At 38.2% G+C, this 25,520-nt stretch overlaps 1 protein-coding gene across 1 annotated transcript in view; it reads left to right on the top strand.

The window, feature by feature from the left end:
• REV3L (REV3 like, DNA directed polymerase zeta catalytic subunit) overlaps window positions 1-25,520 on the top strand; it is a 127,254-nt gene that overhangs the window by 35,454 nt on the left and 66,280 nt on the right. The window contains exons 2-5 of the mRNA XM_052781272.1: window positions 14,260-14,449; window positions 17,364-17,438; window positions 18,896-19,056; window positions 23,189-23,285. Coding sequence (XP_052637232.1) covers window positions 14,260-14,449; window positions 17,364-17,438; window positions 18,896-19,056; window positions 23,189-23,285 — 523 coding nt within the window. The remainder of the gene's footprint in view (window positions 1-14,259; window positions 14,450-17,363; window positions 17,439-18,895; window positions 19,057-23,188; window positions 23,286-25,520) is intronic.

Genomic DNA, 25,520 nt, shown 5'->3' with positions numbered 1-25,520 from the left:
TTAAGCCCAGCTGCCAACAAAGCACCATGAGGCCGCTCACTCACTCCTCCTCCCTGGCCACGCTGGGATAAGGAGGAGAAAATACAAAGAAAAAGCTCGTGGGTCGAGGCAAGGACAGGGAGGGATCACTCACCACTTGTGGTCACAGGCAAAAACCAGACTCAACTTGGGGAAAAACAGAATCAATTTAATTTACTACTAATCTAATCAAAACAAGGGTAACAAGTAAACCAAACCTTAGAACACCTTCCCCCCAGCCCTCCCTCCTTCCTGGCTCAACTCCATTCCCGGTTCTCTCTCCCTCCTCTCCCCAGCAGCGCAGGGGGACGGGGAATGTGGGTTGGGGTCAGTTCATCACACGCTGTCTCTGCCGCTCCTTCCTCCTCAGGGGCAGGACTCCTCACTTGTCCCCTGCTCTAGCGTGGGGTCCCTCCCACGGGAGGCAGTCCTTCACGAACTTCTCCAACCTGAGTCCTTTCCGTGGGCGGCAGTCCTCCAGGAACTTCTTTGGCATGGGTCCTTTCCGCGGGCCAGTCTTCAGTCACAAACTGCCTCAGTGCGGGCTTTCCCACAGAGTCCCGGCCATCTTGGGGGGCATCCATCCCCCTGCTCCGGCGTGGGCTCCTCTCTCCCCGGGCAGCAGGTGGGCATCTGCTCCCCCGCTCCCCTCCGCGGGCTGGGGGGTGGACAGCCTGCCGTCTCACCGCGGGCTGCGGGGGCATCCTCTCCTCCCCCACTCCTCCTCCCCTCCTTCTTCACTGACCTTGCTGTCTGTACAGGGGTTTCTCACATTCCAATCTCCTTCCCCACTGCAGGTTCCCCTTCTGAAATCTAATCTCCTTCCCCACTGCAGGTTTCCCCTCTTAAATCTGTTCTCCCAGAGGCGCTACCGCCGTCGCTCAAGGGCTTGGCCTGGGCCAGAGACGGGTCCGGCTTGGAGCCGGGGAAGCTTCGAGCAGCTTCTCACGGGAGCCACCCCTGCAGCCCCCTCCCCTGCTACCAAAACCCCGCCACACAAACCCAAAACAGTGCTCAAATGTTTAATTTTTTTTTTTTTTTTGCTGTAGCACTGAGACAGAAAAAGATCTTGCAGTTCTAATTATGTGAAGAACTAGAACAGTGTGTATGTTATCAATTAATGACTGTAACAAGCCTAAGATAAGAGTGCTACAAAGACTGGGCATTCTTTGGAGAAAGAAAGGCTAGAGCAGGCAAAAAGCCATGAAACCCTTCAAGTGCTGCCAAGAGACAGCAGACTTTACAGAAGATGAAAAGAGGGGGATGGATGCCTAATTCAAGATGAGGAAGTGAAGTAGCATGTCACAAAAGAAACCAAAATAGGAAGTAAGATACTTAATAGTATTGCAAAATGTGCGGAATAAAATAGTAACACCAGCTGTATTACTGAAAGAGCATTCATTTACATATTTTGTAATATATAAAAGAACAGAAGAAGGCATAAAAAGATCACATTTGAGGAGTGGCAGATGCTGTGCCTGCATTTAACATCTGTTGACTTTAGTGGATGCTAAGGTCTTTGTTTACCTGGAGTGGGGGGAAAAAAAAACCCCTGCTCTTTGGTAACCACAGCTGAGGGTGTGACAGAGATCTGAGGACTATATTCACAGCAGAAGACAAAAAGCTAAAATATAGATTCTTTTGAAATACCGTAGATAAATGTGTGGGAAAAGAATAAGTCTAAAAAGAGCTACTTTCATTTACTTTTAGTTTCAAGAACTTTTTTTCTTGTATAAGACTATTACCCTCCCAGGTCTTTTGACAAGCAAGCAGACTACCTAGTATTTTGGCAAGCAAAATAAAAATAGAGAAATGACATTACTGTAGCATGATTTCCGTATACCATGCTATTGTACTGTAAAGGGGAGAACATCATTCGTCAGAATAAAAAAAAATACTGAAAAATACCGTAATACGAATTTGATTTTTTTAATGCTGCTGTTGTTTCTACTGCTTAAAACAGTTATTTTTGCACTTGCACAGTACCTCTCAAGAGTTAATCCTGAATAGCTATTGAAGATAAGAATAATAATTATTGAAAAACTGTTAAACTGGAGCAAAGAGGCTAAAAGTTATCTGAGGGAAAAGGGAGCATTAAGATTTTTTGTGTGTGTGTGTTCATGTGTGATATAAACTATAGAATTGCTCAGGATTTACAATTCTGTTAGATGAATCAGGATTCAGACTACTAGCTTTCAGGAATACAGCTTCTGTAAATCATCTGTTGACCTGCTCCCTCTGTAACAGCTCTGTAGAATTGAATTTGACTGGGGATTGGTTTGTAGCAAACCAAAGGCTGCTATATCAGCTGAAAATCATTTCCCTTGTGTAGCTGGTTGAAGGGTCCTATCATGAGAATCCTTAGGAAAAACTTCAAATAAGGATTTGAGGTATGTACAGTCTCAATTTATAGCATCTTTTTAAAAAGCTTCAGTGGATTAGAACATTTTATCGCCCTATCTGCTTGCTGTAGCTTCTTTTTCCCCCACTTGGAAATGTCTTGAATATTCTGCACCTTCATAAGTAGCCTTTCTTGGAAGACTCATGAACAGGCATATCTTTCACTAATATGTTTTTAAATAGGTTTGTTGTAAAGGATAATACCTTCTCCCACATTGTTTAATTATTATATTAATACAACGAATGGACAATCTTTATACCACTACATTATTTAATGTAAGTTATGCTAATATGACTAATTTATGGAAAGTTTGTGGTTAAGTATGTTAATGTTGCATTGAAAGATTTATTACTTTGGGGATTGGGGCTGTATGTTGTTCTTTACTAAGTTAATATGGGTAGGCTGAAACTTCTACTCTGAGTAAAGGTTTAAAGCAGAGACTTGCAGCTGTAACACCCTCTGAAATCTTCTGGAGAAGTTAGGTCACAAGATAGCAGGTGTAAGTCTACTAACACTAACACTTGCTTTACTTTGTTACCTTTTCCGCACCTTCTGAAATAATTTGTAGGCTCTAGAGGCTGACATCCAGGGGATCGTTTTTGTTAACTGGTGTGTGCTGGGTTAGACATGGCTAACAGCCAAATTCCCACCCAGCTGTTTGCTTCTGCCACCACCGTGTTCCCCCCCCTCCCTGCCCCGTAAGGCAGAGGGATAAAATGGGAGAAACAGAAACGGTAAAACAATAGGTTGAGATAACAACAGGGGAATTGCTTAGCAATTACGGTTTCGGGCAAAACAGACTCTACTTGGAGAAAATGAACTAATTGATTGCCAATTAAAATTGATTCAGGTGGTGAGAAACAAACTCAAACATTAAAACAGCACGCCTTTCCTCCCCCCTCTCCCAGGCTCAGCTTCGTTCCTTCACTCCAGAGTCCCCAAACCACATACCCTACCTCAGCCCTGCAAGCTTACTTGGAGGATGGCAGGGGGGTTGCAGTCAGTATATAGTGGTATCTCTCTGCCACTCCTTCCTCCTCACATCTTTGCTCTGCTCTGGTGTGGGCTCTCCACGGGCTGCAGTTCCTTCAGGAATATCCTTGTGCTCCACTGTGGGGGGTCCTCCACAGGCTGCAGGGGATATCTGCTCTGCCATGGAGCTGTTCCTCCTCCTCTTTTCTCTGACTTTGGTGTTCCCTTTCTTAAACATGTTTTCCCAGAGGTGCCCCCAGCTTGGCTGAGGACCTCAGCTGTGCTCTGTAGTGGGTCTGTTGGAGCTAGCTGTGTACCGCACAGGGCAGCCCCTGGCCTCTTCCCTCAGTGGCCAACCCTGCAGTCCCCTGTCTGCCAACAGTTTGCCTTGTAAACCCTGAACACAGAGTTAGTAAGATACTAAGAACACAGTTTATTTTCTGGATCATGAAGTTCTGTTCCCTGCTATTACTGTCACATGCCATATAGCCCTTTCAAAAGCTTATAGAGAAATTTAAAAGGTGTCTAAAGTAAGGAAGTCCTCCCTAAGTTGCTGCTTGTCCAAAAATAGTAAGCTTAGAACATACAAAAGTTGTTAAGAACTTCTTTAATGAAATAAAAAGATATGTGTGATAAGGAGTATCAGGTGTCACAAATATACTTGTTGACGTGGAAGTCACGGACACTGCACACAATCAATATGATCAAGCAGATGCCACTTTATTGCCAAGATAGCTCGGTTTATATGTTCATTCTAGTTACTGTTCACGCATAAGCAAATTAGAGATTGGTCAGCATGAGCTGTCCACGCGCCTAGTTACACCTAATGATTGGTTGTATCAACACTGTACACGCACATAAACATAAGGCATAATTGGTTGTATTAACTAAAACATGCGAAACTTGTCTCAGTCTAATTGGTCAAGATAAGCTGCCGAATTGAGGTTCTTTGTGCCAAGTTCCCTTTATCGTGGAATGCGCACCTGTGTTCTAATTGGCATCTTTCTTTTTTTGTCTTCTTGTTTATTCTGTTCAAGGCCTTCTAAAGGCATCTGGAATGCTCTTACTACCGTTAGCTAAATATGTGTCCACAAGCAAAGCGTCCTTGAAGCCTGCTGCCTACAAAACATCCTTGGCTCACAAATTGATCAATTCCATCGAGTCTGGATTGTTCACTATGTGCCCATTACTTTCCAAGTATCCCACATATACTTACGGGTATCCTAGAACAGGGCTTGTTTTTGTGGAGCATGTCCTCTAGCTTTCCTCAGCTAGAGGAACAGGCTAACATGGCACCTACCTGTGAGTGGGAGATCCTAATGCAAATACAAAAGAAAAAAATTCCAAGAAATACTCATAGAATTAGTTAGCACTGTTTGAAGAATAGGGGAAGAGACAACAAGCAGAATGTGGTGTCATTTACTTGTTAATGTAAACTAACCTGACTCACAAGAGTGTGTATACTCTACAGTGTATCATTTTTCTGGGATTACACAAACTTGCTGGTGTTCAGGAGTTTATAAATAGTCAACATTTCTGAAAAGTGTCTATGAAAGATAATGCTGATGAAAAACACTGTTAACCTTATCACAATTAATGTCAGGGGGTTTTGCCTGCAGTTTAGAGTAACAAATAGTCTCTGGCAATAATTTATTTTTTTCTTTTTTTCCAACTAGCTATCTAGTTGCTAGAAAGATACCTGTTGAACAAAAATGTTTCGACTGGTTTTGTCTGATACAGGAAGAAGAGAGGAATTGTGACCGGAACAATGCACACTCATTACAGTACTTAATAGACAGATGAGCCTCATACAGAGGTGAAAGTTCAAGTTCAGTTACCAACCAGCAGAACTTTTTCTCCTTTCAATATATATGCACCAATTTCTATTTACATGTGGCTTGTGTTGATTTCATCAAGAAAGGCTAATAAGATAGCTAAGGGAACTTGTGTAGCAGTAACGGTCTTTAATGAAAGCTAGTTGAAGGAAATGGAAACCAAAGGCTGTGTGACTACTCTGTTCCCCCTTTTTACTACTGACTTATTTTTTTCACCTTTTACAGGGTGTGGTAAAATACACACTATTAATTTTTCTGGGACTAGTAAATACACTCTATTCAGTTATGCTTTGGTCAGTGTAGTCTAATACAGTCTGCCTCTTGCATTCATGTGGTTGCTATTCTTACCAGAATAGCAGCTTGGCCTATGTTGCCGGCCTGTGCATCCCAAGAGCCCAGTATGATAGCTAGAATCTGTAGCTGGGGCCAGCTACATTTTCCTCATTCCTGTGTTTTAGTTCATTTTAGCTGGCATCCTCATTCTGGAAATATTACTGATATTGTCCAGCTGCTTACATGAGTAATCTGTCAATAGAGGAAGCAAGAGTAACATTTTGTAGATGGCTCATTTTGCAGATGGGCGTTTAATAAGCGAATACTTAACGAAAATCTTGTGTGTGCTTCTTTCTATTAAGAAAAGAAAATACTGTTGCCATTTCTCGTAACTCACAAGTCATCAAGCTTGTGAAGAATGGTGGGTACATAGCTCAACCTTGGTATCTGAGGTGCTTAACTTACTTGGTCTCCATTATTTCAGGAGACTTGTACTTTTAAATTATCTTCTGCTTCTCTGGACTTTCCTGGTTTTAGTATGACTGCGTAACAGTAAATTTAATGAGTTATATTTTTCCTACAATATCCACTATGGATTCAGTTATTTTTGTTTGGTGATAACTGTAGTTAATAGCTGTTTCTTTCAAAAAAGGTCCTAATCAATTCAAGGCAGGAGGAGGTAGTTTTATGGAGATCATCAGAATATCTTCACTGAATTGACATATTAAATATCCTGTCTCAGTTTTTATGCTTTTCTTGGGGTTTGCTTGCTATTTATGTGAAAAGGAATAACAGAGCCTCTCTTGCATATTGGAATAAAAGAATGCAAATTAAAAATTCTCAGTAAGGCAAAGATAGTAGCCTTGCTTTTGGGGCTTGCAGTTGATATTTTCCATCAACAGTAATGCCCGATGTAAACTCTAGCCTGAGAGGCCTTGAAGGTTACTTCTTTTCAAGATACCTCACAGTTCAAAGTATCTAATGGACTTCGGTTTTGTGTGATTTTTGCATGGCTTTCTAGACTGGAGAAGACAAGACTTGGTGAACCAGGTGGTCTGTTACGCTTAATGTTTCAAATGATTAAGACAACATATACTTGATATGAAAAGCTCTCTGTGAGCAAATTAATTGAATGGATATCGGTTGGAGATGTGACAACTAGCGTATGTACTTAGGCACTCAGTAAAAATCAGTTTTTCAAATGTAATTTTGTTTGGTGTTACATATGCTATTATCTTTGAACCTCTGAGCAGCACATCTGTTCCAGGGTTCTCAGACCTCTTGACCTTGCGACCTGACACATTTGGTGGAGAACTTGAGAGGAATTTGTCTTTTGGAAGATAATAGATTCAAGGAGGCTTGTAGACTTCTTGCTCAAATCTAGAAACTGCCGAGTCATCCAGGATTCTGGGGAGAGGATCTTTGTGCTGCTTTCAAAAGCACAAGAATGCTATTATGCTTCTGGGTTTGGAGGGGAGTACCCTGTCCCCAAAACCAATGATACATTGGATTTTCTTGCAATTTGTGAGATCTCCTTATCTGCTTTTAGGCACCTACTGCAGTGGTGTGATGCTTATTCCAAATTTTGATCTTTGTTTTTGAATATAGAGAGAGACTTTACTTATACTAATTTTTTACCTTTTTTCTCTTGTAGTGGTATATTTAGGCATCTTATATGTTTGGATTCATTTTTTTTAAATGTAATTCAACTTCACATCTGAATATTCTGCTTTTCTCTCACCTTTGTTTCCCTCCATAGTTCAAGTGGAAGAACAAATTTGTTGACTTACTTTTCTTGCTGCACTGAGCCATCCCATAGATGGAAGATTGAGGTCATAGATTTTTCATATGGTCGGGTTGTTTCAATTTTGCTGATGCAAAAGTGTTAAAGAAAGCTGGGTACAATTTCAGGCTTTAGTAGTGTGAGATAAAAAAGGATGTGGGGGGCCTGCTATGTGAAGAATAATATGTTAAGTAGTGTGATTCTAGGCCTACAAATTGCTCATGAAAGTTTGCTTTCCTTCTTGAAAGCTTGCTGAGTCAGACATGGCAATATCCTGAATAGGACACTGCTGCTGGTTTGAACATTTTGTCCTATGTCTTTCTAGCCATTGCGTACTCCTAGAACCCATATTTTTTTTGTCTCAGAGTATTCCTTTTGTATATTTATCCCTTTAACAGATCTTTCAGATAGAAAAGTATGGTTACATCAATTTCACAATGAGAAAGTGCATCATCTATGGTAAGTAACTTGCCCAAGGCCACACATGAACTCTTCCTAGATGGGAATTGGACTCTTATCTCTTTGATTCTAGGCTAGGTATTACTTCAATATGTGCCTAGTTACAGAGAGATTTCTAATTTTAAATTACAGATGGAATACTCAGCCCTTCTCTCTCTCTAAGGATCTCTACATCAAGGATGAGGAAAAATCTATTTGTAATGAGTCACAGGCCCTCATTTTCCTAGTGGATAAGCTTTCTTTTATTTTTTCTTTTCATGAGAGTAGAGATATTACATGTTACAAGGAACAGCTACTGACTAAAGAATTTTAAATAACCAAACACTACATTTAGATTCAAACAAATTTAATTTAAAAATATTTTTTTCTGTCCCATTTACAAATCTTACTGAAATAAGCGTTTTCTCGCATGCCACGGAAAAACTGAAAGCCTTGACACAAATATCTAATATTATAGATGAAATATCGTTTTTGGGCGCTGTTCTTGATTTTGTTTTGAGGATATCTTGCTGCTGCAAGACCTTATTTTATTATTCTTGTTTCTCTAGTATCCAGTATTTAAGACTACAATGTGTGTAGTCCTCCCTTTCTTCTCACGCCTTGCAAAAAAGCTGACTTGATTCAGGACTCTGGGAAAAGGTTGAAAGTTTCACTTAATCGCTGAAGAAGTTACATTAATGTGATATACTACTAAAGAACTCTTTGACATTAAAAGATTAAACTGTTTTTTTTTTTTTTTAATGACATAGCAAACATTTTAAGAGGGAAAGACCTTCCCAAGTTTCGCTAGGGAAGGGACTTGTCTTCATCAAGGTATTACACGGACTGATACAAGTAAGGTATGTGATTTGTTTGCTTTCTGTGAGAGGTAAAGAATGGTGACTTTTCATAGGCTGTATTAGCACTATAAAGTAATTGAGTCCTATCCATTTTCAGTAGGTCAGTTCTGAGTGATATTCAGTGTTCAGTGTCTTGACAAGCCCACTCCAGTGAGCAACATAGCTTAAATTTAAAGCAGCATCTAAACTGTGCAGAAGATGCTCATGTTGCACCTGCCTAGCAGGGTAGAGTAAGTACTCCAGTTACAACTTGATGTTGCTCTCTGAAGCCTATTCCTGGAGAAGGGGTAAGTGAGATTGCCTATGGTATGGTAAATTTTATTGTGGGGAAAAAAATTAGTTTGAAATTGAGTTCTAATATTTATCCCATTTACAAATTTTCATTTTTAGAATTGTTTTTCTAACAGGATTGTTACTTTCCCCCACTCTCTGTAGTCGTCATTGTTCACAGTTTGGTTTTCAAATTTTTTTAAATCTACATGGTTCAACAGTTATTTGAAAATACTTATTATCGTTTAAAGATGGTAGTGTCATGTCTTTTGGTTTCTAATGACTTCACTTTACTATTGCTGTTAAAGGAAGGAAATCCCTTATGACTATCTAACCTTTTCTACATCCTGCAGTGACACGCTTGATGTGTTCATGTGCGTTCTTTTGCTAATACTGTCCATGTTTAATTAGTCCTGCCACTTTACAAAACTGCACTTAAAGTACTTTTAATAGATGGCAAGTGTATAAAAAGCCCTTTGTCTTCCATCTTCTGCATCCTTTCTTTAATGTCCAGCCAGAATTTTTCCTAAAATCATGGGATTTTACCATATATTTAAATGCTGCTGCATGCTCCTTTTTACTCCCACCCTATTGTATTTTACAATGGTCTGGGAGAAATGGATCATAGTTCAGCAATTAAAATAACAGTTTTAGGGAGAGCTTCAACAAAACTGGTTGTTCATTTACATGGGAGTGGATCTGTGTAGTTGTTCCCCACGGCTCTGTTTAGCTTCATATAATGGGATAGCTTATTCTGTGGCAAAAATACCACATCAAAATACGTTTGCATGTAGACCAGCATTGAACTGTTTTCTGAAGTCATATTTATATAGATTTAGTTTTTGTTTTCTAAATACGAAATGAGGTGATGTCTATTCAGAATGTTTCCAGTATTAACTTCAGCTTGTGAGGGTTCTATAGTCAGTTCCTAAACTAAGAATTACAGAACAGGAGCTAAATGGCTTTGAGTGTAATTTATAAAAAGTTAGTAAAAACTGTATCACAACTGTAGGACGTGCTCTCATTCATTATTAGAAATCTCAGATGCAGGGATTTTGTATTTTAGAATCATCCTATCTAATGCATAAACAACACTGAGGCTGAAACGCCCCTGAGCTGTGGAGTCAGCCTCTTATTCTTACTGTAGAAATCTTGCATTCCTGTCTGTGGTGGTAGAAATTCAGGTCTGTAGAGCTTTGCCTGTAGCCTTGTGATTAGGCCAGTCTAATGTGGAAACATTGGGTTTGGCTATTGGTAGGTAGAGCAGATCCTAAAACCTAGCGTGGGGTTTCTTTGGGGTGCCTTGACCTCAGTATTGATAGTCATGTGTGTATGGAATTACATCCAGAACAGGTGGACTTCTGTCGTCTTCTCCTTGAATATATATACACAGATTTCCATGTGGTTAGGTGCTCCTTGCCTAACTTTTTTGCAGAATTTATTCCTGAACTGGACAATACAGTAAGGTCCCTTATGAATAATTTTCACATTTTTCTTTTGTACAGAAATTTGTCCAATTTGATCTCAGCGGAAGGAAATTTTTAGAAGTTAAAAAAAAAAAAATCAATTTTTTCAAATGGTGAAAAAGCACTTCTCTGAGGACACTTGAATAATAATTCTCAGGTTCTCTAGCTTGTTGTACAGTGAAATTAGGTGTTCATATGCTTGGGCGGGGGGACTGGACCAAATGACCTCCAGAGGTCCCTTCCAACCTCAACCATTCTGTGATTCTGTATAGATTGCATCTCGGTTTTATCCATGCTAGATCATCCTGTGTGGCTTAGCATTCTGGTGGTCAGAAGATGTCTTGAGTAGTTGTTGAGCAACTTTGCATTCCTTTATCATACTGGTTCCAGTTCTCTTCTAATTATATTGAAGTTTTCTGTCTTAAGAGTTGCTGCAGATTTTTCTTCTAATATTTTAAATGATACAGTAGCTCAAGGGTTATGCTTGGTACTTGTTCCTAATAGTAATGTATATGGCAACCACCTTCAAAAAAATAGCAGGCTGGCTTTCTTAATCTCTCTCATATGGGTTTCAAGTATGCAAAATGCTATATTTGGTTTTAATACTTCAGTAACGTTTATGCCACTTGCTTTTGTAAGTATGGGTTTCTGTACTGTCTGAAAATGTTGTGTTTATATTATTTTTGGAGTATTGATTCATTATTATTCTGGCTATTCATCTATATTGGCATTTAGTTTGCAGTTTCTTCTTTTCAGAGAAAATGGCCAGTTTGCTAGTTGACTATCTCATAATATCTCAAGGTTTTGTGTATTGCTTCTTTTCGATGTTATAGCAGCACTTTTTGTGTTCCTTCATTCACCACTTCATTCAGTGCCTGAAAAAGACTTGTGAATAAGCCTCAGCTTTACTTCTAGATTTCTGTATGTTTACTCAGCAGCCCACTTGTCATATTCTGGGATGCTCGATCTGTGACCTGCAGATAATTCAACCAGTGCAGACCCCATTCTTTAAGAGAGCATGGGCCAGAGAAATTGTTGGTGCAGCAGCCTCCTCCTGGCTGATAACCCATGATCACCACCGGTCCTAGCATTTATGTACACATTACGTTCATTTTGTTAATAGAGACATCATACGTATGGCTTGTGTACAGAATGGTTGTGATGCACGTGTGCAGTAGGTCCGTGATGAAGCCACAGCATGAAACATTTTAGTGGCCTGTCCCATCTGAAAACTCGGGGAATCAGTTCCAGGCATCCAGTTTTGCATTGGGAAATTCTGAGGAGAGCAATCATATAAACTGTATGGCTTTTCTGCAGAATCTGCTGTCAAGCACCAGTTCCATTGATTCTACAGATATAAAGAAACTGATGAATAGATGTAAAAATAACATCCGTTGGTCACTGTAAGTGGTCACTGTAGCAGTCACTGCTGTTCTAGTGGTACAAATTTGCTTCTGTCTGTATCTCTGAAAAGAAACAGAAATATAAGATTGACGCATTTAAAGCATAAAACTTCTTAACCTTATCCCAAGCCAAGTTTTTAATTTATGTTAATTGATGAGTCTGTGTGACCCGAGATCCTCAGTGAGTAGATCTGTTTTCTCCTTGTGACTCTATTGGAAAGAATGCACTAGAATTTGTAATGGCTTAGTGCAAACCATGGTTGCTATTACTGGAGTCTGGGCTTCAGACTCAACACCATGACATTTGGTGCAAAACGATGCTTTTACTTAAACATTGGGAGCAAATGACTCTGTTCTTAACACTACCAGGGTAAGACTTGTAGTAATGTGGATTGTAAATAAAAGTAGCAATATAACCAAATATCATGGTAAATGAGTCAATACTAACAAGGATCAAAGTGAGTAGCTGTATAAACCTATGTCACTTGACAGCTGCTGGCCTAGTGGAAGTCTTAGATCAGCAGTGGCTTGTTTGCTTTCTTGGCAGAATCAACAATGAAAAGCAGCTCAGTGTGTGTATCTTATAAGATTTCCCTGAGTTAGGTGGTAACTACTATTAATTTTCTGTTAATTATATCGGTGGGGGGAGGGGGAATGCTTTATTTCAAAATCAGTCTTAAGTACAACCATGAGTAAACACTCAGATTTGTTGGTGACTCCGGTACAGAAAATAAATGGTCTGCTACCACTTCACAGATCGATACTCTCTCAGTTCACATGCTACTAATAAATGACTTCTCCCACGTTAGGGGGCAGAGGTTTTCCTGCCATATAAAGCTGTTACTGTCCTTTATTTTGCCATTGAAAAAACCCCTCTAGTTCATAGTTTCTCTTTCTTTAGTTTTCCCTTTTTCTTAGCGTATTATTCTTTGAAATACATAATACATAAATAAGAAATTTCTTCTCCTGAAATAGTCTAAAAGCATGGGCAGAATTCATCGTAGATGATGACCTCAACATTATGAATGTGTATGTACGTTGTATTTAAACACTGCTGAAGAGAAAGACTTGATAGGGGTGACTTACAGGAAGAATAGAAGTTGCCGTGGAAGTTGGACTTGTACTACCATCCTTTAAGCCATTTCTTTCACTTCTAAACATTATGTGAAGGTCTGATAAATATTTGAAGAAAGAACGATACATCTGACCCCCAGTAAAAAAAAATGCTATGCTGTTTTTGGTATTTGGAGGCATGCATTTCACAGGTGTAAAAACTTGCGGGTGGTCTGGATTCTGAAGCTCTGTTCCTCCTGCGCTTTAATGGACTTACAGCTGACTTCACTGGATGGCCAATGGTGCACTGATGTAGGTATGAATGTTCAGGCAAGGTCCACCTGCTGAGAAATAATCTCGGTTTGAAAGAATGGACTTTTGGAAGTTTTTCATTGGTCTTGTGGACCAGTGAGGTTGTGCTGCTGCTTTACCTGTAATATTTATCTCCTAGTTGATGAAAGCACTGCCTTTAGATACTGTTTTGCTATCTTCATGCAGGGAGTTAATCCAAACAAAATGCAAGATGATGTATTTTGCCTATCATTACAGTGTGGTGGGAGTTAATCAGCAACATGTGCTTATATAGTATTTTTCTGTGAAACTTTTTCATTGACCAGTGAGAAGTCATGAATGATTTTGGGGGCTGGAAGGGTGGCGAGCAGGATCTGATGTTAGTTTCAGCAGTGAATATATGCTCTGTTGTATTGTGGGGAGGAAAGAACAGAGAACATGCATTACAGTTGAGACTAGCCCCACAAAACACATGGTATGTTTAGGAGATCCTGGTCCACATCACTGTACTGCCTTGTCTGAAGCAGAAGCTCAAGCTCTCGTCTAGCACAATGATTTTCATGGTGTGTTCTTTCATTCAGCTGTTATCACAGACTCATGACAGCCAATGCTGAGAAGTAAGTGTGTTGTTAGAAGGCTAGAGGTCTGCATATGCAGTAGAGGCCTCTCAGGGATCCACAGATTAAAAAGCTGAAAATCACCTGTTTTTTTTCCATATCCCAACTTAGGCCTTAACTAGAATATTGAATGGCCTCGTAGATGCTCTGGATGTTCTTTTTAATTTATGAGAGGTTGCGTGCTTATTCCGGTGAGGAATGGGAAGAACTGCAAAATTTACACAGAGGCTTAGAAACCATTAACCATCCAACACTGACTCAGTATGCAAAATTATTCTCAGAGAGGTGTTGTGTTATTAGTACAAAGAAAATTGTTAGTGGCAAATTCAGCTGTTACACAAATGTAATCCTGTGTATGTCATGTAACCACATCTGTTCTGTATTGCTTTTGTCAATGAATCAAATGTGAGAACTGCTCTAAATTGGTACCTTTTGTTTGAAATACACCTGAACTTGTTTCATAAATTTATCCTGTCTGTAGAACCTGAAAATAACCTGAAAAAATGCAAACTTGGGGACTACTTAAAAGAAGAAAAAGATGTAGTCATTAGAAAATAAATGTTTACCTTTTCTTTTTAGGTCAGAAGACTTGTCTCCACTTACATGGTATCTTTCCTTACCTCTATGTACCATATGATGGTTTTGGACAGCATCCAGAATACTATCTTCGTCAAGTGGCATTCAGCATTGACAGAGCACTTAATGTTGCTTTAGGCAATCCGTCTTCTACTATTCAACATGTTTTCAAAGTGTCATTAGTATCTGGAATGTAAGTATGACCTGTTAGCATTTTTGCTTATTTGTTTTTAAATATTTTTGCAGTTGTACTACATAGAAGCACTTACTATGGACTTGGGTAACTGCAGTGCTTTTCCTTTTTCTTTTCCCCTGTGTGTGTCTTCATACAGCCCTGTACAACTACTAAATAACTCTTCTCACTTGCTTTGACTTTAACGTAATCAACAGGTTTTCCCCCAAATGCTTGACACAACCATTTTTTCCTAAACTTGGATCCCAGTATCTATCACTTATCCAAATCTGTTCCTTTTAGCTTTTTTTTGTCTCTGCTATTACAGCAATACTTTCCAGCCAGCATTTTCTGTGTCTGGGTTATTCTAGGTTCCCTGTGACCAGGCATGTCTTGCAGGAGCCTGACTCTAGGTCTCCTTTTCTTTGTTTGTCTAAGACGGCCCCTTTAGGAAGCATATCACAGAGACTGTCAGGTCATGTTTATCCATCTGATTCTCCCAGCAGCACAGGCCATGAAGTGGAGGCTCTTAAACATTAATTTACTTATCTGACAAGCTGACTGTTCTGTTTTATTTGGTGTAGCTTTCTACTGCTGCTGGAACTATATGCTATTATTGCATGTTAACATTTTAAGGATTCTCTTAATCAATTTTTATTTAACTTCCGTAACCAAGGACTGAAAAATAATGTCAAATCATACTGAATAATAGGAAGCTGTCCTGGAGGAACACAGTCTATGCATGCATTGAATTTTTCATCTTCAAAACAATGTAAATGCTAATTTTCAGTACTGTGCAGCACTATCTTTTACTTATCTTTTTTTCATGCACTTTTGCAGTATGTTCTTTCTGACTGTTAAGTTTAGGAAGATAATCTTTCTGTTCCCAGCCATTTTTAGTGGTATCTTCCACATGCTGCTAGTAAAGTGGCTGCAATAACTTCCTTTCATTTTTAATCAGAACTTTCTGATGTGTTTTTGTAGTAACAAAGAAGGTAACACACCAAATTTATTTTTGTTCCTTCTGTGAGAGCTATGTGAATTGTAGTATAGCTCTTCATCTCAACAGTGAAAGCTGGGCAGAGTAAACTGTTGAAGACAGTCTTTCATCGAATCAGTGAGAAAACACAGATGGAGAGTAGGAGAACCTGCCTCTTTTTCACCTCTCTTGCCTTAGAGCTTCAAAACGGTCATTACTGAAAGTCAGATGCTCATTGCCTCAAAGAAGCATAGAAAAGTGTTTCATGTATTTTGTTTGCTTGCGTAAGAGGCTAATGGGAGGCACCTAACAGAAACTGTAATACGTCTTCATCTTTACCTGGGTAGATAGACATGCTTATGTAGTCACACAAATTTACTTGTTTTCTTCTGTTCTGACCTGAGTCAGATTCTGCTTATAGATACTATAGTGTCTCTGTGGTGAGAAACCTGTATTTTTCTTTAAATCTTGGAGATTGTCTTCTCTTCTCTTCTGCATTAGCAGGAAGATTGTTATGTAATACAAGATTTTTGTTGCATTAACTTCCAAACATAGTGGAGAGCCAGGAATACAAAAGAGGCGAAATACGCTGTTCTTGTGCATTGTGAAGTTAAAGTAGGTGTTCATAGCTAACCTTGGAAGTGTTGTAAATCTTGCTTTCCCTGCTGCTTTCTCAATGTGAGTATGGATCACTTGCCATGCAAGTGCTGAGGTTTTTTTTTAAAGTAGCTTTTAATTTGCATGCCTACAGCACATTGAGTCATTATAACTCAATGTTTATAACCTGTCACTAGGTTTATACTATCTCTATAAGAAAGAGATTGATTCATTATGCAAGATCTGATCTCCTTTTCAGCTTAACAGCTTGAAGTTTGTTGTTTCAACTTAGCTCAGTTTTAACATCATAACTTTTTTTTTAAACAGTTCAGTCTAGCTTTTGGTGATATTAAATGTGTACACATTTAACTGTATTAAGGATAGCAGTATTAATGCTGTAGTTGTGCAGTCCTACTGAGTTTGCATTTAATTTAGGACTGAAATCCCTCTTACTTCTGAACTTCATTTTGACTTAGCTGGTAAGCATCCCAGTTGCATTTTTTTATAATATTTTTGATGAAGAGATTTTATTTTATTTTGTAGAGGTAACATTTAAATGTATGCTTTCCTGAATTTCTGTTGACTTTGGTTGTGATTACCACAAACTGTAGACTTCTTGCATTCACCTGATGTGTTGAATTATGGCCTCTTCCCTTAACATGCTGTTCTACAAGCGTGTTAGATTAGATTAGAATTCTAGATGCTGAAAAGTCAGTAATTCACTCAAGTAATACCAGAATTAATGCTGCCTGTTCAACCTCAGTTTAGTCTTGACACATTCATTATGCTATGTATTCTTTAATTGCATTCTCAAATCCTATTTTCTTCAGGATTCATGCCTCATTTAGTGCATGAGATGATTAGTAATCACCGAAAAGGGGCAGCTGTTCACTCTTTTAAGCTGTTCTCATTGTTCAGTTATTTGTATTACACAGCCAGTATTTACTCATTTACACCTGATCTGCAGAATTGATGTCCTTAAGGACTTTGTTACAGCATTTATCAAAAAGGCTGAACGCTGTTTTTGAAGCATTCCAGCACTAGTAAATTTATTAAAAGTACTATTGTGATGGTATGCCGTGAGGGGAAAGTGAGAAACAATGCTAAGCCAGAATTGCCTTCTAATTTTCTCTTTTTTTTTAGATACTTTGGCATGCATAGGGCCTATTCTTTTTATCTTTATATAGTAACTTAGTGGTCCCCTTTGGCCTGACATATGGGAATTTTCATTCTCCTGGATATGCAGTTTATCTTCTAATTTTTCTCCCCTGCATTTTAATACTTGTTATAGTAAAATGTGGTTGAATAAATGCCACAGCATAACTGGCTGGCTTCTTGCTTTTACTTCTTCCTCTCCAGGCCTTTTTATGGTTACCATGAAAAGGAGAGACAGTTTATGAAGATTTATCTTTACAATCCTGCAATGGTAAAAAGGTAAGGATGTGGTGATACGAAGTTGTGGCTGATTTCCTTATAACTTGAATTAAAAAGTAAATTTTGAAGCAGGATTCACCTACATCTTAGCAAAATAAAAGCAACAAAACTATTGTCCAAACTTTTCAAAACACATAAGAAAATTGCTAATTTTAAGCACACCAATAATCTTTTTAAAGTAGTAGCACATTAGGAAAGCGAGGCCAAAGTATACTTGCGTTTAGTTGTCTTGTATAAACTGTAGTTCTTGAACACTTGAACAAATTTGCATCAGGTTACTTTTCCTGTAACTCTTAAGGAACACAATGTAGTACTCATTTGTATGTTATGAAGTAGATTTTGGTAGTTTTTAAGTTTTTTAAATTCCAGCACCCATTATTAAATTTAAAATATACTTGGAAAACTGGATAGTTTTTGTTATTAGACAGTTTCTCTGTTTCTCAATAGAGTAATGTTCTGTTAGATGAAAGCACGGTTGATCTCAATCTTACTGTCACAATAGTTGCCGTAAATTCAGGAATAAATAAGGAGGAATTATTTCTCAAGCATAAACTGAAATCCCTTGAGTGTGTAGTATTACCTATTGTAACTGGTTTTTTAAAGATCTAATACATGATCATAAGATAGGATTGTCTGGTTTTTGTTCTAGGCTAGTAAAATTTTGCATTATTTTAAATTTGTGTCTTTAATCTATATGCATATATGACATTACAGTTGTTTCAAACTTTGGAGCTTCTCATGTTTGAATTACTCCTATCGGAATAAGGAAGGACTGACACTTCACTTAAGTTATTTCTTTAATTTTTCTGTATAAAACTTTATTTTTGAACCTAATTTGTTGCATTTAGAAATGCTTACTGCTTTTCTTTGATTTAGATATATCCTGTTACTTTGAGATAAATTTATTGCACCAATTTATAATTATCCAAATACCTCCAGTTATTTTTTTAGTATGTAGATGTCTAAAAGAGCAGATTTATCATACTTCTAGGAAGTTGTTAAAATACTGCTTCTCTGTATATAGTATGTAACTTTAAAACTGTACAGGACATCTTCATATATGTGTCGAGGAGAACTAGAGAGACTTTCAAAGTTATTACTGATGTGTAGGCATACAGCTGCCACAGTTATTCTGTACAAGGATTTCCATGGACTGTAGTGGCTTTGGATCAGTTGCAGGAATAGTACATGGTATGATGTTTTTTCAGAGATTTTTTTTTTTTTTAAGCTGGAGGATTCACAGCTCCTTTGTAATTAACACCCGAATATTGAATCATTATTAGCAGAGATCATTTTTGTGGGTCTGTTACTGTGAAAACAAAATTCTGAAGTTAAAAATAAAACTAAGGCAAAATTTAAGAAGTTTAAGTATTTTGTATTTCGATAAAATCAAATATAGATATTGTTGTAGTGGAATGATTTTTTTGGTTTATGTCCTAATTTGTCTTTAATTTTAGAGTATGTGAGCTTCTGCAAGGTGGAGCCATAATGAACAAATCTTACCAGCCTCATGAAGCCCATATTCCCTACCTCCTTCAACTCTTTATAGACTACAACTTATATGGAATGAATTTAATAAACCTGGCTGCTGTCAAATTCAGAAAGGCAAGGAGAAAAAGTAAGGTGTTTATTTCTTAAGACCAAATAATTGTTTTGAAGGCTAAAAGCTACTGTTTTGAACAAAATGTCACTAGCTGTCAGACTTTTGCTGTAGTTCATGGCCGAATGGGTATCACGTGTTGTTTCCCTATAGCTTGCTTTCTGTGTCAAAACAAAGTCTGTGTGTAGCTTTCTATTTTTCCTTTTTGTGCCTGTGTATTGGGACTGAGGAGGAGTCTGCTTCCTGAAATGAGATGCTGTGTATCAAGAAACGTGTGTTCTGTCAGCAGTACAGCAGTGACCATTTTCACAAGATGGCTACACCTCTTTTCAAGTTAGAAGATTAAAAATAGTTGATATTTAATTGAAGAATTTAGGTGAAAGATAGCATACTAATACTATTATTTTAATTTTTTGACATTTGTTTTTGATCCCTATATCAATTATAATTAATTTTTTTGCTGCAGTAGTGTCTTTACAAAATTACGGCTAACCATTATGCTCTGCTGACAAATAATGTTTTTAATTAAAATGCTTGTGTTTGTACTAAGGTCATTTGCTCTAAGGTGAAATTTGAAATATAAATGTCTGAGCAGAGGAGGTATTTTAAATTTTCATTTTAAAAAAATTAGTTTGGCATTTTGAATGTACACACTTAAATAAAAATGAAGTTAGGCAAGAACATCCATAATGTTATCGAAATGCTTCAGTATAAAGGGAAGATAACAGTACGAAAACCAAATACTTAACATTTAGAAAAATAAGTATTGTTTACTTAAATCATAATTGTTCCTACAGCTAACACAAGAGTTGAAAAGAATAGTAAAGTATCTTTCTGTAAAAACAGCAAGTAAGAATCGTGCTGACTTTAATTTTGTCCCATTATTTTTATGCATGTATATTCAGACAGTAGATTAGTGCATGAGGTTTCATAACTGATTCTCATATAAAGAAAAATATTCTTTTCATACTCAACAATAGGCCACACTCTTTGTTGCAGTCAAAACTGTAGGAAGACAAAAGCTCAGCCACAGACAGAGGATCTTCAGTCCTGAGGAAGTACAGTCAGGTAGCTTTAGTCTTCCAAACATCCAAAGCGGCCTTCTGGAGACATGCAATGTGATTGTATCGAATAGTTACTCACATTCTTTTTCCATAGCTCTTTTCCCTCTCTCTTTCAGATGATAGATGAAAGACATAAGCTATTTATATTCTCCTTCATCATTTATTTAAGGATGGAGAGACCTAGGTCTTGAATGGGAGGAAGAGAGTGAAAGAGGAGCATGGGCTGAGACCAGTGGAATCTATTCTGGTAGGGGAGAATCCAATAGGATAAAAACAAGAAAATGACAGACTACCTTGTCCTGGCTTGATCAGATAATGGCAGCAGTGCTCCTAGCAAGATTCATACCGTTTTGCTTGGCTCCACATCACACGTATAAGTAGCCTGCCTCAGTCTGTTGGCAGTCCCCAGGCGCAGGATCACTATCTACTACTCCTAGCATAGCAGCTGGGTGACAAATGTTTTGTCCCTGGTACAACCTTGTAGAAGCAGTGCTGTCAAGAGGCCAGTCCTTGCACAGCAGCCCTGAGAAGCGCCATCCTTTCTAAGCTCAGACCTGTTGGAGTGGTGTAGAAGGTACAGCCTCTGCTTATGACTGACACTTACCTACCTGTTCCACAGCTTCTTGTCTTGGGGGTTTGCATTCATTTTAGTCAAGTGTAGTTTGTGCTGTGCAGGCCAGGCTGAACATTGTTTCTTAGATGGCAGTAAAAGCCTTTGCCTAAAGATGTGCAGCAAACACTTATTTTTCTTCCCTTGCAGATGACGATATAAAAATTGGTCTGGCAAGGAATAGAAAATTCAATAATAGATCTGTTCCTAAATATAAGTAAGCAGCCTCAGGAGCCTGTTTCCAGTGGTATTTTTCTCACTGAGATAAGTAGACAAAATGTTTTGAAGGCTGAGAGACGTTAGCAGGCAAATTTGTAGTAGCAAGAATACTCTGCCTTCATCAGGCTGTATCCAGAAGATGCAGGAGTTCTTTTTTTCAGGTTCTTCTCTTTATGGATGGTGAGGAAGAAGGCTGCAAATTCATTCGTGCACCACATGCCACTAAAACTATTACAAAACATTTATTTTCAGTAGTTGAATCTTCTTCTGTAATATAAGTCTGAAAGACCTTGATGTGACTCTACTTCTGTCTTTAAAGATCTTCATGTCAAGAAAAGGGGAATATTGAGTGTCCTTAAATCTCTATCCCTATGAGTAACTTTTCCTGTATCAGTTTGTTTCTTCAGAATTTGAGCCTTGATTTTTAGAAGTATTTGAAAGTAGCGTTCATAGGGAATAAGAAAGGGAGTAATGCACTGAAACTGCTCTAGTGTGGTATTTGAAATGCATATGATTTTTAGAAATAATAGTATATGTTTTACCAGTTAGCCTATAATCTTGCATAGCTACTGTGATGTATTTTCCTTTAAAATATACAAATGTTCAGTCCCATTTCGTCAACTCAGAATAGAAAAATGCACATGAAAAATAACAAGAGATGTGTCCATGCATAGTCAGCTTGCATTTTAATACGGAGAATTAGCTGATATGCCACACAGTAAAAACATGGCTGTATTTCTTCCTGGACCAGCTCTGCCCAGGGGCAAGTTGTCCCTTTTGAACACCACAGACACCAAGCTACACTAGGTTTGAGCTGGGTCTGTGCAAATGGGATCAGATATTTTGTGTTGTCTTTCTGGAATCACCTGCTTAGGCATTGCAGTGGATAGACCATCTTAGTGCAGATGTGGCTGAATGTGAGCTAGCCCCTGCATAAACACAAGCATGTCTTTTCACCACACTTGAGTGCCACGTTTCCTGTGTGAGTTTAGTGTCTGTGTGCCATGTCAGTGCGCTCAGGAGTCTGATGTCGGGGCAAGGTTTGCAGGAACTAGGCTGGGTGCAGTAAGATTTGTCTGGAACATTTTTAATTAAGCCTGCTGGATTTCAGTTGCTTCTATTTGTAGCTTCTAAGACACTTTGGCATGGTGTTTCCCAGTTGCTTCTGTAGTAACTAAATTATTCAGGGCTTTTTGCTACGTGAGATATCCCTATCCCTGCTATTCCAAGTAGTGGAATTCACATTGGCAAGACTCTGTTATGAGATCTACTTTAAAATTATAGAATAAAAATACATGCTCTAATAAATATTTATTTATTGAAGGCCTCTGACAATTGAATTGTTCAATTAGTGTACCTTTAACAAATGCAAAGTGTTTGCTGTTGCTGAAAGGCAAATTTAATACAAAGAAACCTGCTAGTATGTGACACCAACATAGCTGAGAAAATTCAAGATTCAAGCTGGTCTTTCACAGAAGTGAGAGACTGAGTAATTTTCAAGGTCTTCTCCCATTCCACCTCCCCCCGCAACTTCATTCCTGGGCTTTTTTCTTCCTTGTACCACATCCTGTGTATATTGTCATTCCTTCCTCTGAAGAGTGAAGGTTCAGGAGGAGACCACAAGGGAGGCAGTAAATCTTCAGAGGGGACTTCTCTAGCATTACTTTGGAGTACACATCCTTACGCCGAGACCTCTGAGCAAACTTACATGGTGTTTTCTTTATTTGTAGGTCAGACAACATCTGCTTTCATTGCAGGTTTCTACTTACTGCTACTGCCACTGCATCTGGAATATATTGTGTATTCTCTTTCAGTTCACGGATAAGAAAGAGGAAAAGTGTGAAGTAGAATTTAGTGTTTTCTTTGGCTTCTCATTTCCACTGGGATCTGACCTGAGGACCCAGACACTTGAGAATTCTGAAGTTTATATCAGACTCTGTATGATTTACTTTGAAACTTGCACAAATAGGAAAAGATTGAATTTAGGTTATGATCTGACTAGAACACAGCAAGTGTAATTCTAATAATGTCTGTGTTGAGAATATATTTTTCTTTTTATATGTATCTACATGTTAGAAAGAAAGTCAAATCATTTAAATGATAGCATAGTTACTTTTTGAAGATGATATGCAGTGCTATTTATTCTTTAGGAGCATTTGGACTGGTAATATTAAATAATGAATGCAGTTATATAATGATATGTGTAAAAAATATTGTTGCATAAATGAATTCATTTCTCATTCTATTTTTTTTCTAGGTGATACATCAGGTGTAAGTAAACGTCATAGAATTCATTTGTCAGAAAATTCAAACAGCGCATCTTTCATTGAGTGGGAAGAAGATGAAATACCAAGGTCAGCATGCCAAATTTTTTTTTATGTATGCTGTATTTTCTTACGTACATCAACTTGTATATACTACAGGGTTCCAGTCTCTCATTTAAAGGACCCTTATATGTTTTATATGTTAAAAAAAAAAAAAAGTGCTAATGTACACAGACTATCGTTATTTAGTTTCTTTGTATAATTCTGGTCATCTGACACTTTCTGGTATATGGTTGTAAAAATCTAACTGGGAGATAACAGTAGGAATATATATGGCAAATTCAGCTTCCTGGTTTTTGGAAGATATATGTTTCTAGCTAATGACTTGTGATGAAAAGCTAAGCACGTTTGATAGTTATAGAGAATACTTACACATCAGTTCACAGATCCTGTTTTTGTAATCACCCTTAACTAACATGAGTAGTGTGCTGTCAGTATTCCAATTTGTCCATTTCAAAGAGTAGCTACATAAGAATCTCAGCTTGGCATTTTTATGTCTGTCTCCCATGCTATTCCTTTTTTCTAGACATTTCCTAGTCTACAGCTTGTAATTTGTAATAGCTTTACTTCGATAAGAAAAGGAACACATCTGGGGTGTCGGTCTTTTTGGGGTCGGGATGGGGAGAGAAACAGACAGTATTTGGTGCTACCTCGATTTTTATAGTTTACCCATAGCAAGTTCATTCTTCAAGCTACTTTCTAATGCTTGACAAATCCTGTAAATGCTCTGTCATCTAGTAGTCTTCGCAGTCTTTGGGTAATTCCTGTCATTCTTTGAATAGCTTATCAGGTTCAATATGCCACGCTGCTTGCTAGCGTTATGTACTGGGAGCGTTTGCTTCCCCAGTAGAAAGTAAGTGCCTTAAACCATACTTCAGATTTTTCTAGTGTGCAAAAACTTGAGCTTGTGCAAGGTAGCATCTGTTTTTCTGATTCTACAACTACTACTTTAAGGAGGTTTTGAAACAACATTCATCTGATGGTTGTCTTGTGATTTTACTTGGGGTCAATTCATATCCAGTTGTTCTTGGGCTATTTCTTCTCCTTTTTGGCTCCATACTTCATTCGTAGTCCATTTCAAACTCTATTTGGCTCACTTATGTAAGCCAAGTTACTTAACCTCTTGGGGGATGGATCATAAGTTAGACCAGGATTACCTGATGCTGCTTTACACAGATCTGGGGAAGGCAGATAAAAAGAAAGCAAAGTAGCACTTCCTGGCTGTCAAACCCAGAGAGGGATGAGCACAGCATAGCAGGAGCCAAGGGTGTCTTCTCTGCAGGCACTCATCCTCATGGCTGTATCCACAAGCCTTCTTTCCTCCTCCTTCCACCCTTTTGTGTGTACAGCCAGGGGTGCAGCACCTCACTTGTGCCAGTCCTTCTCCAGCTCTCTCACACGTTCCAGCAGTGGAATGTTAGCAGTTAGGGGGCAATTACCAAGCCTGTCCGTTTCCCTAGCGTTCATCCTCTGTACTTTTGCCAGTAGGAACTTCTTTCTTGAACATAAAGCCTGAATATTACATAGTATACCAAACAAATTCTCTCTAGTGCCGTATGCAATGATACGGGTAGTTCTCTCCCTGATATGCTTTACAGTCTCATTCACCATGCCACTTTGGCTTATAAACATTTTAGGATTTATTAGTACAAGATGTTTCTCCTCTTCCTTTGATTCCAAGTGATAATCTTCCATTTGGATTCCCTTGTAAGTTCATACAGGGTCTTGCATCCCATTTTTAAATTTCATCCTGTTTCTATTATTCTACTTCTAAGTTATCCTGCTTTCATTTTATGATACTATGATCTGGTTATGTATGCAGTATGTTTACCAGCTTGCCTTATCAGCATATTTCATTAGTACACTCCTGCATTTCCTGCCAACAATATTAATGAGATGTGAAGTAAACTCAGTCCCAGAAACTGGTCTATATTCTGTTCTACAAATTTTGTATCAACCCTCAGTCTTTTTTATATAACCAATAGGAATTTCACCTTTAGCCAGCTCTTAAAATGCTTTAATAATTTAGGAACTAATTTACATCTCCTACAACTGAAATTGTTTCCCATTTGATACTATGTCAAACATTCCTTTGTCTAGAAAATGAATTCTTTTATTAAAGGTGTTCTAGCATGGCTGTCTTCCATATGCTCTTGGATGTACATGCCACTGCAAAGTAACAAACCTAAACTCTTTTCCATTCCTGATTTTACTCTGTTCTGTATCTACACAAAATTAATTGCCTGTTGTAATTTCTCCTGGATT

This window comes from Harpia harpyja, chromosome 3 (assembly GCF_026419915.1).
Source record: "Harpia harpyja isolate bHarHar1 chromosome 3, bHarHar1 primary haplotype, whole genome shotgun sequence".
Lineage (NCBI taxonomy): Eukaryota > Metazoa > Chordata > Aves > Accipitriformes > Accipitridae > Harpia > Harpia harpyja.
The sequence above is the reverse complement of the archived record's forward strand: the minus strand, read 5'-3'. Positions and strand labels throughout refer to the sequence as shown.